The sequence below is a fragment of the Gymnoscopelus braueri genome, assembly GCF_963280865.1.
Source record: "Gymnoscopelus braueri genome assembly, chromosome: 16".
Classification (NCBI taxonomy): Eukaryota; Metazoa; Chordata; class Actinopteri; order Myctophiformes; family Myctophidae; genus Gymnoscopelus; species Gymnoscopelus braueri.
In genome coordinates, this window is record NC_137616.1 from 13,130,208 (window position 1) to 13,149,938 (window position 19,731).

At 42.1% G+C, this 19,731-nt stretch overlaps 1 protein-coding gene across 4 annotated transcripts in view; it reads right to left on the reverse strand.

The window, feature by feature from the left end:
* Window positions 1-17,215, reverse strand: part of epha7 (eph receptor A7) — a 112,983-nt gene extending 95,768 nt beyond the window's left edge. For all 4 annotated transcript variants that reach the window (XM_080454175.1, XM_080454173.1, XM_080454174.1 and 1 more), the window contains exons 1-3: window positions 17,051-17,215; window positions 14,896-14,960; window positions 12,973-13,642 (exon numbers count right to left, since the gene is read on the reverse strand). In XM_080454175.1, coding sequence (XP_080310301.1) covers window positions 12,973-13,642; window positions 14,896-14,960; window positions 17,051-17,156 — 841 coding nt within the window. In that variant the 5' untranslated portion in view covers window positions 17,157-17,215. The remainder of the gene's footprint in view (window positions 1-12,972; window positions 13,643-14,895; window positions 14,961-17,050) is intronic.
* Between the last annotated feature and the right edge of the window lie 2,516 nt (window positions 17,216-19,731).

The following is a 19,731-nucleotide window of genomic DNA, read 5'->3' on the forward strand; positions in this document are numbered from 1 at the left end:
GCGGCACTCGGAGCTTGTAGATCTGCTATTTTTGAATGGCCAAAGTACAAAAGGTTAAAGTGGTTCAAATGATTGTGACGCTATATTAACACATTTAGCTGGGGACCCCCTGGAAACTCCCCAAGGACCCCTGGGGGTCCCCCCGGACCCCAGCCCTATCTCGAATATGTTTTGCAGGTATACGCCCATTCTATTCCGTGTAAAGAAGAAAATGTCTGCAGGGTTAGTTACTGTGCCACAGCAGGACAGCTGCATGGATAGATGCATGTCAAGCGGGCTGCCTGCCACAGCAAACCCAATTCCCACTCAAACATGTTTTAATCAGTCCTCTTGTGCTACATTTCGGTGTTAATGCCGCCATAAACATTCTCCGTCAGCAATTTCCCAAAACGCCCTGTGACTAGCTAGATGCTCAGACAACCGTGAAATGCTATTTAGGAAAAAAAAAACAGTTTGGGTTTTTTTTATGTTGTTTTTTGGTTTTTACATTTGGGGCGTACAATTATGACCACGACCACGTGTCTGGAGACTAAAGTTAATAGGCCCCACGAAGCTAATTTCGAATGCATTAACATTGCCTAAAGGGTACATGTGTTGCTCTCATTAGATGTGACTTATGTTCCTGCCTCGGTAAATAGCTGGCCAGTGTGTGTAGACATCTATCAAGCTCTGTTTGGTGACATTTTATGCCTGCTTGCCCGCAGCACCATCTCCGTTATGGACTAAAGTCTGTGGTATTTTCTGACAGCAACTAGGAAAATACCTGTTGTGAGTAACCTCAGACCGCTGCAAAGAACACTAGATAAAGTAATAGTGGAATATATGATTAGCACTTCAAAAGTGTGGGCTAATCTTATCTTGCGAGTGGGGTGTCCACTTTGCATGCTACTAACTTCCGGCATGATAATCAAAGCACTACTTGTTTGGCAGTTTAAGCTCATCCTTAATGGATAGTACAACTTTGCATCAATTCCGTATGCAAAGTGCCCTGTGGCTCTCTATCACAAGAGATGCCACCGACACCGACTGCTGCAAAACAACACGGTAAGGTTACAACATTTCTAATTTGCTCCAAACTTTATGTGTTCGCTTTTATCACTTCAAATAATTGACCCTTTTGTGATGTTCTGCCTGACATCTTCTTCCTCACAGCAACAACATAGGAAGCAGCAGGTGTGTTTTCTTGCCTTTGTTGCTGTCCACCATATCCCACGGCACATTTCTAAAATCTCCTTTTTCTCTCAAATAAAGAGAGACAGAAGCCGGAACAGCTGGGTTTTCTGCCCCCAGACATGTTAATCTCCCACCTTAAGAGAGACGAGGCGCCTACTACCCCAAGCGCCTTGGAAACAGTGTCAGAACACACACAAGAAGGAGGAAAAGCACCGACGACGCCCTGCTGGAAAGCTCTTCATGGGACTGAGATAAAGTTTCAATGTCAAACCCCCCTCCAAAACTAGCTCGTTTCAAACACCTACATCCCCCGCGGGCATCGGAAAAAGTCAAGGAGTCGCAAATAGGAAGAGAAACAAGAGATGGGTGGGGGAGAAAAAAAGTCAAGATTAAACGAGCCTTAGAAACAACCAGCTTAAATTGATTCAAGAATCCGATATCATATTGTGACCGAATTCTCTCCCTCCACCCCACGCATAGTTGGAATGGCTCTGTCTGGCTGGAGCTACACTCACACACATACACAGACAACGGGGCCATTCATTGGCGGGTACCTGTGCTTAGCAGGAGATAAGTAGCTTTCCACCCGAAACAAAGAGAAGATTAGCATTCCCTTACACAGTGTTGGAGGGCACGCAGCTTTGCCCTCTAAGCAAGGAAAACCCCAAGTTTGTGCCTGGTTGGATGTACTAAGCAAAAAGGATCAAAGCCACCTCACTGCTTAACTTCTACTAAAAAATATGGCTACGGCTAATGCTGTGGTTAGCTAGAGCTGTAAGCGTTCAAGCCCTAAGTTTAATCTAAAAGCAGGTCCGTTTTTGGGGTCGTTATCAGACAGTTAACACATCATCAGTTCTAAGTCAGCCAATGAGACATGAATACCCAGGGGTTTGAAGTATGAGGTAAGAAGAAAATGGCCGCCGCGTGAATTATGGTCAGCTGCTTGACAATGTCGTTTCTGTTTGCTTCAGCTGGATATGTGAGTTTTTTGTCCTCATTATCAAAATGGCAAATCTCCAAGACCAAGAGAAAAGTGATACAAAACTATAGTAGTACTCTCGAATCAATGCATCTCACGAAATTCATAGGCGGAATGAGAGGGAGAAAAGAAATGTGGCTTCACGACAACTGCTCACGAAAAAAAATGGCAAAAGACAACAGCTTTGGCCACGTTAAGAGTCGCTATTGACAGCAATACAGTCGAACTTCAACACGTGTTTCCTCTCTAGGCCATCTGGCTGATTTACTGCGGGGATTTGAAGGTGGAAATTGAAGGGCATTTTTTAAGATTAAATCCATTACATTAGAGAATTTACAGCCTGCTCGCTCGTGCAGCTCGACAGGAAGTGAATCCTCTGTCCCGTCCAGGCTGTGTTGTCAAAGAGTTTACTACTTTGCCGCAGTCTGAAAACTCACTTCTTCAGACTCCACCTTACCCCCCCCCCCCCCCCCCCCCCCCCAGCTCTCTCCTGGGTCCCTTCGCCCCTTTTTTTGATAGATGCTTTGATTGATTGATTGATTGAATACTTTATTAACAGTTTGCAACGGTGGCGCAGATTTATACCAAAAAAAATGCTAAAAGGATAACCCAAAAAGACATACTCTCCTCCATGCCTTCGGCCTGGCGGAAACAATAAGCCCAGGGCTTGTTACCATTGAGTTCCTGCATGTTCAATTCATCGAGACATTTAAAGACAAACATATATATACATATATATATATATATATATATATATATATATTTACGAGTAGTAATAAAAAAGAAAGATATGTACAGTAAACAGTTGGGGGATGGGTCATTTCCGGTGATAAGCTTGGACTTTTTACAGGGGCCAGATACAAATTGCAGCCACCTGTAGGTGCTCTTTTAGAGCGGTTTTGAAGGAGGGTAAGGAGTCACACTTTTTTATGACTGTTGGGGTATTCCTAGTTTATGCAGATCTACTATAATATATTGGTTACTTGTTCAGAAGTTTTTATTTCATTTTTTTTTTTTCTTTAACCCCAAATGTTAAAGAATTATGTTATTTAGAGAGAATGTTGTTCAGACAGATTAGGTTTGAGGTTTAGCTGGCATCCTAGTTTCTTTGAAGCACTATATTGTTCTCTTTGCACTATACATATGTGAGTATTTATTTCCCCTGCCGTTTTGTTGACTATAGGGTTCATGTTTTCTCTTGCTTTACTCTGATCTCGCACTTGTAAGTCACTCTGGATAAGAGAGGCGTCTACTCTGCTAAATGCCTAAATTGTAAAGTAAAGTCTTTTAGTTATCATTGTGGCACAGGCTTGGATCCTAAGTGACATGAAAAAATGCCCCCCTGCCTAATCGCCTTTCATTTGACTCCGGCAACAGGGCCCGGCAACTGAGAGAGCGGGTGGGGGGGCCTTTTAGGCCAACCAGGCATTATTGGCAGCTCTCTATATATAATGGAGGGACCGGTCCTTTTCTACAAGCAAGTCAGAGCTCTGCTAAAAGACTTCTAAGGGAAGGCGAAAAGACTCTCCTTGCAGGGGATAAAAGCTGAGGGTCTAAAGGTCTGACCAATGCCCCTCCCCGTCCGCCCCGCCCCTCCCCTCCAGCCACAGCGAATCAGCCGCTGGAAATGTCCCTGTCAGCAAGTAAGCATTATCTCTGAATTGTGCCAATGCCTCGAAAATCACCCTCCTGACCCACAGCCCCATAGCCCACCCCCTCCCTCCCTCCCTGCTCCATTCACCCACTGGTCCCACTGCTGTGACAGAAAGGAATGGGACAATGTTAAACCAGCGGCTAGTCCTTTGCTGGGGTCTGGCCTCCCGTGGCCTCCCTTTCTGACACACAAAATACGTCTGTTTGGCCCCCAGATGCCTGTTGGTTGGTTGCTGCCCAGCCGGCCCACACATCTGGGCTGCTTCTCCACCACGGAGGAACCTAGTGATCTCATCTCAACAACACTGCTCAATCCTCCCTGTCAGCAGCTCTGCTGAAAAGAATGCTAAATATGCATTTATTAACCATATTAACCCCGGTGGCCCTATGTTGGGCATGTCATTATAGGCCAAAAAAATGATAAATTGTTTCAAAATAGTTGTATTTTGTTGTTGTTTTATTAAGTCAAAAATAGCGAACCTCCATCTATCAACGTATATATATTTGTATTTTCCAAATGAATATTCTTAAACACATCTACAAGCTCTGATCTTGTAGCAGGGGTGTAAAAAGTACTGACATTTTTTACTTAAGTAAAAGTATCAATACTGCAATATAGAACTCTGTTACAAGTAAGTCTGGAATTCAAAATGTACTTGAGTAAAAGTACAAAAGTATTGGCATAAAAATGTACTACGAAAAGTAAAAGTACTAATTATGCAGAAGGTCCCATATCACACGTTTTCACATGTATAAAATGTATAAAAAGCCTTTGAAAATAGCCGGTCTACAAGCTCACAACGTGTCGCTTTGTGACGCGTTGTGAGCTTGTAGATCGGCTATTTTCAAATAGCCAAAGTATATAGGGCTTAAGTGGTTTTACAAAGTAAAGTAACTAGTAACTAAAGTTTTCAAATAATTTGGAGTGGAGAAAAAGCACAAGGAGTAGAAGTAAAAGTATTGAAAGTATTGGAAATACCCCAGTAAAGTAAAGGTACCTCAAAAGTGCATTAAGTACAGTACTTTAGTAAATGTACTTTACACACTTGTAGGCTTGTAGATCTGCTATTTTTGAAGAAGCGATTTGGTGTAGAGGGGAAAAAGGAGGCGGTCAAATACAGAGCCCTGGGGGACCCCAGTCAACCAAGTATATATTAGGGTATAAGTGGTTAAGATTTTCCCCCTGACGGCGCAATGAGTCAACGTTGAGACGCTCTCTCATTGACTATCTCACAATGACAAATTATTGCTCTTTAAAGTGCCTGTCTGCTCCATCTAATTCTAATCCCTTGTAATAAGGGGAAAAAATAGTTTCTTCTGCTTCTCATTATCAGACAAAACCAAGAACGGTTTTACTTCCTCTGAGAACGCAAAGTGCATGAAATACTTGGAATTGTAATCCGGGCCAGCCGTAATAAACAGCAGACTATTCTGTTTTTTAATTCCGGATCCAATGTCTCCCTTTTAAACATACACCACCACTTCCGAATGAGGAATAAAACGGCCCGAAATAAAATGCTTCCCCTGGATGAAAGCGCTAACTCGCCTCAGCTGCTGGCAAAAGGCAGGCTTTCTGTGGGATCCAAACTGCCATCAACACGTCAAATGAAATACAAATGTGCAGCATTGTCCGAACTTTTCACCAGGAAGGTTTTGTTTCCATAGCTGTTGGGCTTGTTAAATATTTGCCCCAAAGTTATATTCACAAAGAGGATTGCGCTGGCTTGTGCAGATGCTTAGTTCAAAGATGAACAAAAGACTTATAGAAAGAAATATATATATATAGCCAGTGGTGGAAAAAGTACTCAAATGTTTTACTTAATTAAAAGTATCAATACTGCAATATATTAATACTCTGTTACAAGTAAAAGTCCGGAATTCAAAATGTACTTGAGTAAAAGTACACAAGTATTGGCATCAAAATGTAATTAAAGTACCAAAAGTAAAAGTACTCATTATGCAGAATGTCCCATTTCAAGTTTTCAAATGCATAAAAAAATCTTTTGAAAATAGCAGATCTACAAGCTCACAATGCGTTGTAACGCAACGCATTTTGAGCTTGTAGATTGGCTATTTTCAAACGGCCGAAATGTATATAGGGCTGAAGTGGTTAATGCATGTTTTGTGATAATAATCTAAATCTACAAAGTAACTAGTAACTAAAGTTTTCAAATAATTATAGTGGAGTAAAAGTACAATATTTGCCTCTGAGATGTAGTGGAGTAGAAGTAAAAGTATTGGAAATTGGAAAATACTCAAATATAGTACAAATACCTCAACATTGTACTTAAGTACAGTACTGTACAGTAAATGTACTGTAGTTACAGGTATCATATAGGGATATAAATGGATCGGAAACAAGGATAAAACACAACTTAAGGTTACAGAAATATAGAGTCGCTTATAGATCAGCTTATGGATCAGCAATTTTCTGAGATATTTGGTGTAAAGGGGGAGAAAAGGAGCAGGCCAAGTATAGAGACCTGTTGGACCCCTATCATCTAAGTATATAGGGTTTAAGCGGTCAAGCTGCTAAGACTGAATCATCTATATACGAATATAAAGCAGTTGATCGTAAAGCTTAATCTATTCAACAGTTGCAGCGGCCCACGCCTTCCTCATAAAACAGTAGTTTAATTCACTGTTTCTGTATCAAATTGAATTTGGACAGCCCAATCTTGCAGATACCTATTGTACCTAAGTACAATTTTGAGGTACTTTTACTTTACTGAAGTATTTCCAATTGTCTATACTATTACTTCTACTCCACTACATCTCAGAGGCAAATATTGTACTTTTACTCCACTACAATTATTTGAAAACTTTAGTTACTAGTTACTGTGCAGATATAAATGATTACATTATAAAACATACATTAACCACTTTAGCCCTATTTTATACGTAGGCTATTTGAAAATAGCCGATCGACAAGCTCACAAATGTTGACATTTTTTTGTAGATCTGCTATTTTCAAACATTTAAGTAATTTTACTTTTGGTACTTTAAGTACATTGATATCAATATTTTTTTACTTTTACTCAAGTAAATTTTGGATTACGGACTTTTACTTGTAACAGAGTACTTCTACATTGCAGTGTTGACACTTTTACTTAAGTAAAACATTTGCGTACTTTTTCCACCACTGCCTATTAGGCTATCTAGTAGTTCTATTTGCTTGGTGTTATTCAAACAACATGTAGTAAAGAAGTATAACAAATGTAATACATAAAAGGCCTCTATGAAACGGCAGCGAAGGCGCGGCGGAATCCGAGCTGTCATTCCGAATTAGAGGCCCCCGCATTGCATTGCATGAATAGGGCAAAACACAAGTAAACAATCCATATTCTCACACAAACAAAGGCATATATGGTAAGATATACTTTGCCACCCCCCCCCCACCTCACGCTCCCCAGAAAAAGAAGACCTTTGTGACTTGGTGTCACGCAGAATTATTTCAGAAGGTGACAGCAGGGGTGTATGATCGGGGGCTATGTGCAAGGTCAGTGAATATTAACTTCATTTACACATGGCTGCAGCCGTCCGCCCGCCCGACAATGGAGCCCATGCCTCCTGTGCTTAGTAACGTGAGCGCCCGGGCTGACAGGACACTGTCAAAGACGGAAGATGGATGATCACAGCGGTTGACCCCTGATCGCCCAGAGGAGTCACCTCTCCGGCCCCCGGTCCCCCTCCCCACTCTCTCCACCCCGCATGACAAAAGAACTCCTGCTCCGCAGTTCAACGTTCCAATCATCTCCACTTGCACTAACAGGTTCAGACATCTTCGATCCCCCTGGTCGCCATAACCTCCTTTTCTTTTCTTTTTTTTGTGTGCGACCGAGGTCCTTTGCTCTCTTCGGCTATCCAAAACCGTGGCACAGATGCTTGTGTGTCCGCCTCCTTGCCGACCGGGTGGAGAGGAGGATGCGATCAGACAAGGCAACCTCCGTGTCAGGGGAAGACAATGGTGCTCAACGCTATGTGTTCCCCGTGGCATGTCAGGGTGAAAGTGATATTGCGACTCGGGGTGCCAGGGGTCTCGGCACCTTGAGAAGCAGCAGGAGGGGGGGCCTTGTTGTCAGTGAGAGCATCCCCTCTGGGAGGGTGCTGCAGAACGATGGCTCTGTATACTTCAATCTTTCCTTCAAGAAGAAAATCGATAACTTATTACATAACCACACTGTTTTTTCTTTTTTCCCCACACCTCCACTAACACCCGGAACAGGGACAGTGGGACATACGCTTAGATAGTGTCACCACAGAATGAAAACGTCCAAGTTTCTAAAACCAGAGACGTGTTTTGTGTGAAAAACCAAGAAGTGTAACAGTAGCTATGCCCACACACTGAAATCCTTAACTCAGTTATATATCTTTTCTTTTTTTTTTGGGGGGGTGCTATACATCTTGGTATTTTTCAAAATAAGAATAATTATACCGATTCTTCAAACTTGCGACTAAAGTTAAGCAAGTCCCTTGCATCAATCTACATGAAATTATTATGCCATTGGGCGGATGCTTTAATCTGCCGCACCTTGCCGTATCAGGACTCAGGAGTGCACTCGCCGTTTATCTTGCAACTGTCCCAGAAGCAATCCATTTTAGGGACTGGAGGAAACGGTTACATTCCTAAATGTATACAATAAGTAAGTGCTATACAATTTGAAGAATAAGAATGATCTTTTTTGGTTTCTACCGATATTCAAAACTTTCACCTAAAGTTTAGCTAGTCAAATGCATCTACATAACATCCTTAACATATGGCCAATGGGGTGGATGCTTTAATCTGCTTGCACCTTGCAAAAACCCAGAAATTGAATTCCATGCTGTTTACCTTGCAACCGTCCCAGGAGCAATCAATTTTAGGGGGACTGGGAGGAAACCGTCAACCATATTCGGAAGCAACATCCCGGAGTGTAGAATGACACATCTGTTTCTGTGACTGCTACCTGCCAGGCTAAACAACAAGGAGGAAAAAGCCCTGGGCTGCAAGAAGAATGCCACTATTCACAGCAACACAGACACTGGCACTGACAAACCTGGCTACAATCCGTCACCAGATTATTTCAATCTTGACTGATTGTAATCCATTTGGAGCTCCTGCGGACTTTTGAGCGTGCCCACCATTTGCATAATTAAGACAACCATTTGGTGCATTAAACTCGCGGTGTTATCAATCAGGGGCTGCGTCAAGATGCACGACGACCCCCCCCCCCCCCCCTTCCCCTGACACCCCGGCTTCCTGTCGTCATTTTAAATGCTAAGTGAAGTCTTTTTCAAAGCCAGGGCCCTGGAGCTGACTGGAAGTGGGCCGGGGCTGTGCTATGCTTTGGGCTAGCCTGCATGGTGGCTTCCACACACCTTGGTTGTTTGTGGTCAGACCCCAACTGCTCAAGCCCCGTCCCTCTGGGGGCCTAGGCCATCAATCAGCCTGATCCGACTAACTTCTGTCTACCTCCCTGACAGTTGAGATGGATGGTTGCCGCCGTCTGCAGGATGCTGTATCCTCTCATTAATTCTCTTGTTAGCTTTGCGCCGATAGCAGTACAGGGCAAGGTGAGGCTTTTTTTTCCTGCTTACATCCCCCCAACATAGGGCCTCGATCTCTCCCTCACATTTGTAAAAAAATAAAAAAGGGAAAGTTGATTAGGGTCAACAGTTAATCATTTCCCAGGCACTTTACTTAGTACCACAATGATGCGATGTGTCGGAATTGGACAACATACATTCCCGGGATTGAGCGAGACAAAGGTGGCAATGTCTCTTCCACAAGGGCCCTCTCTTTACGAAACGACTCAGTGGCTCCGTTGCAGTGAGTGAGGAGCCACCGCTAAACAAGACCCCGGCGCGAATGAATGGGTGCTATTTTAGCACCACGGCAAGTTCTTTCGCAAGAATGAGCCCCCGCGCGCAGGCTGCGCGGACACTTCAACTGGCCTTTTTCAACACCCATTACACTGGGAGACCACTGAACAGGCCGTGGAGGGAAGAGAGAGAGAGGGGGAGAGAGAGAGAGAGCGAGAGAGAGAGAGAGAGAGAGAGAGAGAGAGAGAAGAGTGACATTTTGCCTGCCACAGCCCCACCTCACAAAGAGTTAAAGAGAGAGACAGGGACGGGGAGGGGGGTTGGGGGGAGTGAAAGACAAGTGGTCCCTCTTCGGTGACGGTGATGAATGAGTGGATCACAACACGTTTTGGAGGAGGCCTCCGCGTCTACAGAGGGGGGGGGGCTCCTCAAATGACATGACTGACAGCCCGGCTCATTCTGCTTCTCCACCTGCACTCCCCCAACCCCCCCCCCCCCCCCTGATATTTCCCTGACAACCATTTTGTGTTTCGTAACATACAGTAGATATTGACAATAGCGGAGGCTTCTTTTGCTTATGTTTTTTTTAAATAAAGGGGCAACATTTAAAAGACTGTACCGGCGTCAGTACAGTAGCCTATATATCTATCATTTCTATCTATTCACAACTTTGGCCATATGTTGTACATATCGTACCATTGTCCTGTTAATGGCTTGAGCTTTCTCCAGACATTAAAACATTACCAAACTTGCCTGAATAATTGAGTCTTTGTTGTTAATATAAGTCATGGACATTTTAATTGTTTTTGTATATCAACTTTTATCTCCAGGGACTATTTTCGGCTAGACCTTTCAAAACAATCCACACTTTAAAATGCATTATAACCAATGATAACTTTGACAAAAAATAACCAGTGGCATGTTGGATTTACCTATCTCAAGCAAGTTTAAAGTTTATGCAAGTTGATTTTCGTACCATACCAACAAAAAAAGAAATCCAATGGCTTCCTCAGATGTCAAACAAACCGCGGTATGCTGGAAAATAGTCGTAGTCAATAGTAATAGTAATGTCAAGTATACCAGACCACACAGGTATGGCCCTTTAACTCAACAAAACGATTACATGGCCAAGACAAGGTCCATTACTTTTATCAGTCTTAGTGCATGGACTTATTGCACTGTCACTCAGTGTGATAGAAACACTTTGAATAGCTTTTTTTTTTACTTGTTCTAGGCTAGGGGAAACTCCTGAATGGGCAATTTAATGTCACTGGATCTGTTTAGAGGAACTGCTGATGCTGCAGTGTGATTCTCATTTTATTTAGATTAACTACCCCTTAATACAAAGTCCACTCATGTCCCAGTGGAAATAAAACTCATGAAGGTGCACTGTCGACACCAGAAAGTACACAGGTTGTTAGGTGTTTCTGTGTGTGTGTGTTTTTTGCCACTAAGGACACATTTCCAGGCACTAATGAAAAGTACATTATACAACCACCTATCTCAGCGAACCCAAACATTAGTGGAGAGTAGAATGGCTTACTTGCGGGGAGATTCAACAGTGCTCTTCTCTGAAAACTCTGAGCACAATAGATAATAAGAAAAGTCGCAGGCACCTAAAATAACTTTGAATTAACACAATAGATAATAAGGAAACCAGCAGACAGCTAAAATAACTTTGAATAGCTTTTCCTAATGCCTGCTATGCTACATTGTTATCCACCGTATGAATACATTACAGGCTGCCCCTCCCCGGGTAGTTTTTGTCACCCAAAGTCTCAACTGTATCTTCCATTTATGCATTCCAAAATAACAATAAAAAATGTCTCCCTTTTGACTCAGCCATAGCCTCTCACCACATTAGACACATAGCATAACTTGAGACAGGCTGAGTTCCTCTAAATTGGATTGCCTAATATATTTTGTGGAGCACCTCCCCCTCGCCGGGTTCCCAAACGGTTGACAGCGTGGCATTAAAGCTTGAATTTGTTCTTAAGACACATTCCGTTCAATTACTACTGGTTGTTAGCCCACATAAGCTGCTTAGATGGTGGTTGCCCATTTTGCAAAAAGAAAAAAAAGTATTTAGGCAAGGCACAAGATGAAGCACTTAGGGTTCTGCTGCGACCTAAGTTGTCCCCTCGTAATCCAACGTGATTTTGATCTCTAAAGTCAGGTGGGCACTGAAAATAAGCCTTTGAGAAATTACGCAGACAGAAAACATTTCATCGCTAATTGCTGTCGCACATAAAGCCCCATGCAGTTCATGTTCACTATACGGCCTACACAGAAACACGTAGCCACCGCGAGCTGTAATTGCCCTTCCTGTTAGGCTCCTTCATAAATATCCTGAGGCCTAAATGCCACAGTATGGCGGCTATTTGTTTTCCCTCTCTGTCAGGGTCATTTGGCCGGAGCTGAGAGATACTGAAAGATTGGCTGGACTTCCTCCAGACCTGTGTATTCTGCAAGTGATTGTCTTGGCTCGCCGCCAGTAAGAGAGAGGAGAAGTGTTTCAGGCCGGGGAGCAGAGAGCTAAACTGAAGAGTAAGTTATTATTTAATCCCAGTGTCAACAGAGGCACGGCTATAAATTAAGAGCCTGGTAATCAAACAATTAGCTCGGATCCCCAATTATTACACACACAGGATTTCTGGTCTGAATGCCCTTATCCATCTTCGCTGCTTATCGAATCAGTTAGTTAGTTTAATCCTATTTACCAACAAAACTATTCAGCCAGGCCCTAAATCGCCAGTTATACCTGCTTTGCATAATCAAATCACAAATGCACCAGGTAATGTTATGTTCTGTTGGTCTTGCCTTTCCCAGTGTAAAGAAATATTATGTGTATGTAACTGACTTGACTGACAGGAAACATTTCTACATGGAAATGCTAATAGGGTCAATCTAACCCATTAAGACCTGAGGCCGATTCTACGAATGTCTTCTAAATCCCAACAGTTTTCTGAAAAAACTTATGTTTCTATATCAGTGGTGCTCAATCTTTTTCATGTCAAGGACCCCCAAAATTATATATATTTGGCCGCGGACCCCCATCTCAAAATATTTTGTTCCAGGGGGTCCCAGAAGCAAAGACTTTAGTTAAAAATGTTTGCTTTAAAAACATATATATTCAAATATATACTTTCACGATTTTTCTAAAATAGTAGATCTACAAGCTCGTAGCGCGGCACTCGGTGCTGCGCTATGAGCTTGTATATCTGCTATTTTTTTCTTTTTGCCAAAGTGTAAAATAATGCTTTTCTGCTCAAATCAAAAAGTGACACAGATCCAGGTCTTAATGGGTTAAAACAGGGAATTCTGGGGAGGCATGAAAGCAAACGAACACTGCAAACCACACTCACGTTCGCACGCGTCGCCCTTTTGGTGGAATCCCGCTTTGCATATACATTTCCCAATCGGCACCAGCCATTCCCCCTCGGCGCTGCAGTGCATCTTCGGGGCGTTATCGGCCTCCTCCTCCGCGTCGCTCACGCACACCCCCTCCACCTCGACCAGCGACGAGAACTCCGACCCGGTCACGGTGTCCGGGAACGTGGCCAGGTTCTCGATGATCGACCAACATTTCTTGTAATACACCTTGACGGAGACCAGGGCGATGCAGGCCCCGACGTCCTGGAAGGCCAGGTAAAACCCCCTCCGGGAGAGCGGGCCGATGACGCGCACCTCCGTGTTCAGCTTCATCTTCCTCTCCCCGAGATCGCCCTGGGTGAAGCTCTCGTCCGCCGCGATCGTGTCGATCTTCACGTACTGGCTCTCGCGTAAATTCCGGCCGACCTCGGAGTCGGTCTCCTGGTAGTACAGGTTGAATGTCTCCTTGCAGGTGCCCACCACTCCGGGCAGGCTGTTACAATCCCTCAACGTGAACTTGAGCTCCACAAAAATCCTCTGGGCATCGCCCTTCTCTATCCAGTTAGTCCGAAGCCAGTTATTCTGATTGGGCTCCATGACCTGGCAAACCTGGTATGTGCGAATGGGGGTATAGTTTTCGTCCAACCCGCTGATCTCTTCCCACTAGAGAAAACAAAGAAAGAATTTTGGTTAAGCGTCTCCACGTTGTCCAAGAATCTCCCAAGATTCCGGAACACCATCAGTGAACTGAAATCAAATGTACCTAAAGTTAAAAAAAATTTAATTGGAACGTAGTCATCAGAACTAAATAGAAATAAAGATGTCTATTGATTATCAATGGAGGTTAAACTAGAGGTAATTACAGTATAATGGAGGTTACAAAGTGAAGGTGTATTACTATGACATTGAAAATAATCAATGAGATATATGCATGCAATCAATATTGTATTTCAGTCATTGGTGAGAATTGGGGTGCAGCAAACAATATGGAGTGCACAACATTACAATATAAACAAAGAATGACACATACAAATATACACAATGATGCGGCAAATAGATTAAGTATTAGAGATATTTGCATTTTTGGACATAACCGTAAAATGCCCTTTATACAATGATTAAGCAGCTTGTATTATAGTCTTAATTTTCTGTATTTACTGTCATCAATTTTGTTTATTATTTAAAGTTTCAACTTTGTGTTTATATCACACAAAGAAGTTGACAAACTATTCAAGTTTGCTTGAAAGTAATCTGGCCTCATAGTGCTCTGAATGATGCCAGAGCTCCTTTTGTAGTGTTATTTACACAGCCTTTCACGTACTTTGTGTCATTCTATCAAATTGTCTGAATGAATTCAGCCATACAGGTCAAGGTAACACAAGCACTAAAGAGTAGCACTATCTATTTGTGTATATTCATATCCACACAAAGCATTATTAGTCAAGTCACATCATATAGGCATCAAGGCAGGGCAAATGTATTGTAAAATTCTCAGTATTCATTTATTTATTTGTAAATCTGAGAATGTACAAATGTAACTAAATAGAACTACTTTGTACATACTTTGTAACCATTTGGTTACAAAGTATTATTAGTCACATCATAGGCATTAAGACAGGGCAAATGTATTGTAAAATTCTCAGTGTTCATTTATTTATTTGTAAATCTGAGAATGTACATGGTTACATGTGTACATTCTCAGAGTCCGTAAGGGTCCTTACGTAAGGTTCTATTTGGTTACATTTATTTTGTACATTCTCAGAGTTACACTTGGATAAATGGACCAATGGATTCTTTAAGGTGCCATTTGGTTCCATTTAACACATTCTCAGAGTTAGATTCAGACCTAACTTAATCCCACTTTGTGTAGTTTATTCACCCATGGCCCAGAGTACATGCACAACAACACAACTCACCCCATTGGGAGGGTAAGAGATCCACTCCAATTCTGTCTGTTGTGCCTTGGAATCCAATAGAATCACTAGTGACAGGGAAAGGAAGAGGCGAAGGTGGTTAAATCTCATGCTAGAATTGTAAAATGGGCATTACTGCCAGGCCACACAGACAGACTCTATAGCACACATACCCGTGACCCAATTTCCCATAGCAGTCACAGCAGAAGAACATGCAAAAAAAGAGGCTAATGTGCTGTAACAGCCATGTTTCTGGTGGCAGAAGGGTACCTTCATGGGCATAAACAGACATTGACATAAAGCATGACGGTTACAACTTACAACTCACGGCCGTTGGCACTATACTCTACAATACAAGGGATTTAACGGCCAAACCCAGCCATTCTATGTACTGGCTATATGTGGATTGAGCGAATTCATCATGCATAGGCCTACGCGTTCTGCTTATGCATTAAATACTAGATCACTGCCTGCATGCTTATGAGGCGGCCTTTGTTGTGTAGAATATCTATGTCACCTCGGTCAATTTAATAAATAAAAAAATGTGATTGATATACTGTATTAACAGTTTGCAAACAGTGGTACAATGTTTACAATGATGCTAAAAGGATAACACAAAAAAGCCATAGGGCTCGTTTCCATTGTGGTCCAGTGGTAGGCTACTAATTTCAAAGGATTTTAGGTTCAAGTTTGGCCCATACATATAAAGGTCAAATAGTGCACCTGTTAAAAAAATCCTCTCTGATAGTCTATTGATAAATACTTTGATCTTAATTAGGCTAAAAAAACTAAAATGTTCTGAACGTCCTGGGTGGAAATGATTGGTGTAGCAGCCTATTCACTCACGATCATTTGTGAAAGTAGCCTATAACGTTTGGTGAAACTGTAGCCTACTGAAGCCTCGTTTGTGTTGTGTGGAAGAGATCGAAGAGTGCGCTTCTGTTGTGTCCACAACGTGAACCGCAACGACACACGCAGCCCTGTCTGTCTCGGGCTCAGCGCGTCCAACACAATAAACACCGTATTCTCTGTAGAATGTAGCATCTACCTGGCCTATCTATTCTTTATGCCAAAATCGATCGATCGCTCGCCACTGTTTCGGTGGATCACTCAAATCTGAGCCGTACGTAAAAACAGTCTATGTCTGTCTTTGTACTGTAACTGCACCGTAGCAGCTGTCTGGTTCTAGAAAACAAAAGAAAAGATAAACAACAACAACAACAACTTGGAATTGGCCATAAGATTTCCGTGCGCATTGATTGTAGCCTATAATACTGTAGCTATGATGATAATACACCACTGTGACTACATCATGGTGTGACCAAACCAAGTTTCCTGATGTGTTTATTTATATGGGCTATAAAATGCATTAGAAATCGGCAAATGCTTTCAGGATATACGAATAATAATCCCATTATGTAAATGTAAAGGGAATTGACACGTTTAATTCAATTAATCGACAGGGAGCCTGCAATAATAATAAATAATAAATAAAAAACTCCACTAGCCTATTGATTTAGAATAACAAACCATAGCCAAATATGAATATGATCTCAGTGCAGTATTGAGACGTTCGCCAGGTTTAATCGCTATAAAGTGGGGGAAAACCTCCGTTGTTTAAGCTATACTCAGCTTGGACACGTTAGATAGTATAATAATAAACATATCCCAACAGACATGGTTGGACTTGGAAAGACAGCATGAGGGGCTATTTTATGCTGAAATAGAAGCACAACTCGTATTTAAATGCGTGCTGATCACCATTATAACCCATTATAACATGGCATCGCCGTGCGTAAAACACAGTTCAGGCTCGCTCGTTACAGCGCACGAGAAGATCGGCAATAACGTCCCTGACAGCTCCGCAACGGCTATTGTCATAACCGCACGTCTCCTAACTTTAGATTTAAAAATAGAACAATTAATACATCAAGATTGTATTATCGATCGGGTCTGCGAGGGACTTTGATACAATGTTGCGAGCGCGGCGGCCGCGCTCGCAACATTGTATCAAAGTCCCTCGCAGACCCGTAGCCTAATATTTCAGACACAACGCTGTCGCCTCAGTTTTTTGGGGGGGAGATCGATGATGATCCCGATGAAACTGAAAGACCGGGATGACAGACAGTCAGAGAAGGCAAACTTTATAATAACTTACCTTCCTTGACATTCTGTGCTTTTCCAGTGTCTATATAATAGCAAAAATGAAGGCAAAGCGTAATAATCCACAAGCGGCGCGACGGGATCGACGTGGAGGAAACCATGGTGCACTTGAAAATAACTCGTTCTCTCGTCTCTCTCCAGACCACGGGTATATAGTCGCTTTTTTTTGTTGCACCGTATAGCGTTGTGTGGCTGTGCTTCCCACGGACGACACTAGAAGCAGCTCTTATGGTAACAGCCGCCCCGCTCTGCCTCTCTAATAGAGCGTCGGGGGGCGGGCTAGGTGGGCGGAGACTGGGGGTGTCACTCACTGCCTGACTGACGGGAGCTCCGTCCACTCAGCGGGTCCCCCTGTTTAGAACGCCGTTTCTCAAATGGTGGGTCGCGACCCGTTTGTGGGTCGCGGCTGCGTTTTTGTGGGTCCGCGAGTAAATGTGACTCTTTTTTTTTTGTTTCCTGCGTCTTCTTTTGAATTATTATTATTTTTTTTTAAATGCAGCAAAAAAAGGAACAAATGCATTTATTTTTTCAAAATAATTTGATAAAATACATGTAAAAAAATCTAATACATTCCGTTAATTAGAAAACAAGTGTTTAAGAAGTAGTGCAAATAGCCGTTCTACAAGCTCTTTGCACCAGTTGTGAGCTTGTAGATCTGCTATTTTCACTAATTTGGGTCCCGGGGAAAAGAAGTTTGGGAGCCACATGCTGTAGAAACAAACATGGGACACGCCAAGCGCCAATGAATTATGGCCATTGGGGCCTCAATGCCTGTTTGACAATGTAATAATAAAGCAGATAGGCTGCATCAAAGTTGTTGTCAGAACTTGGATTGCACTTTTCCACATTTTTTTTCGTCCAGTGGCAAGATGGACAAGTTACAACCCTGGGATGTCTTTTTTTCACCCTCGAGTGAGTGACTCTCTCTCTCTTTCTCTCTTTTCTCACACACACACACACACACACACACACACACACACACACACACACACACACACACACACACACACACACATACTGAGTACACACACACACACACACACACACACACACACACACACACACACGCACGCGCAAACACACGCGCGCACACACACACACACACACACACACACACACACACACACACACACACACACACACACACACACACACACACACATGACAGTGTACACAGAGCACAGATAAAAGTGTATTAGTGATTCATGGATCATTTTTATTTTATTATGTGTTTTAATTGAGAACATAGGCTAATAGTGGATGTAGCCTCAGTGCAAGGCAAGTCAATATAATTGTAACTGTACTGTAGATGTTGCCTTTGAAGTTTTATGGTGCTGGATGGGAAGATGTTTTAGTGGTTTGCTCCTCTTCAGAAGGTGATGTTAAGTTGGGGAAAGTCCCTCTCTGCGAAACAGGCCTTTTTGAAGACAGAACTTTGTTCATTATTGTGTTGCTTGAGAGACTTTTACAGTAAAAAAAAAAGAAAACTCTCTTGGGGAGGAGGAGGGTGGTCTTAGGCAGCACCTCGATATAAAGATAAACAGAGAAACACAATTAAAGTATAAACATATACTTTCCAGTTGCTCAGATGACTTGGCACATCACTTACGAATTAAAGCAGAAAGCAGAACTCATTAGCCCTTTCCACATCTACAGCATTTGTTGCAGGTCACTAATTAATCTCCATTACTTTCCAAATAACCAAACAGCTGCAATTATAGCCACAAATGTTGATTAATAATCTGTGTACATAAAAATTGGACGGAGGCACACAAGGACTCACTTCAAGGTTTATTTACCTCTGTAAATAAATTCATTTATTTGCCTTGTTTATTATGTAAATTAAGGGTTTTATTTATCCTTTTTATCCTTGCTACATCAAGTTCTGCCTTGCATTGTATTTTCTAATTAATGAAAGTGAATTAATTTGGCTTAATGTGTGCCTTAATCATGCAACAGTTATACAGTGTGTCATTGCATCGCACAAGCTGCCTTTAATCAATAAATGTAGTAACAAGTATAGGCTATGAGAAACACGATCGCAGTTTCTGGCTGTTTGCTCAAACTGCTGTAAGGGCGCTGATACAGTAGCCTAGGCTGGTATGCAAGTATTTGTTTACTTGCTCTCAATTGTTGGCTTGTTCCTCTTGTGACAGGCACAAGCAGCACCACTTTCTCCCCCACAATCCATGTCATGCTCTTAGGGATGAGATGAGATGAACAAAAGCCAAAAGGCTTGTGAGTTTTTTAAATGTTTTATTTGTGTTGTCTAATTAGCTAAACGACAGTGGTGTAAAGTAACTAAGTACATTTACTTAAGTAAAATGTTTATGTATTTCCAATTTCCAATACTTTTACTTCTACTCCACTACATCTCAGAGACAAATACTGTACTTTTACTCCTCTACAATTATTTGCAAACTTTAGTTACTAGTTACTTTGTAGATATTTCAGTATTATTACAAGACATACATTGTTTAGTAATACTTCAGCCCTATATACATTTTGGCCATTTGAAAATAGCCGATCTACAAGCTCACAATGCATTGGGAGCTTGTAGATCTGACATTTTCAAAAGATGTTTATACACTTGACTTAAAATGGGACATTCTGCCCAATAAGTACTTTTACTTTTGGTACTATAAGTACATTTTCATGCCAATACTTTTATACTTT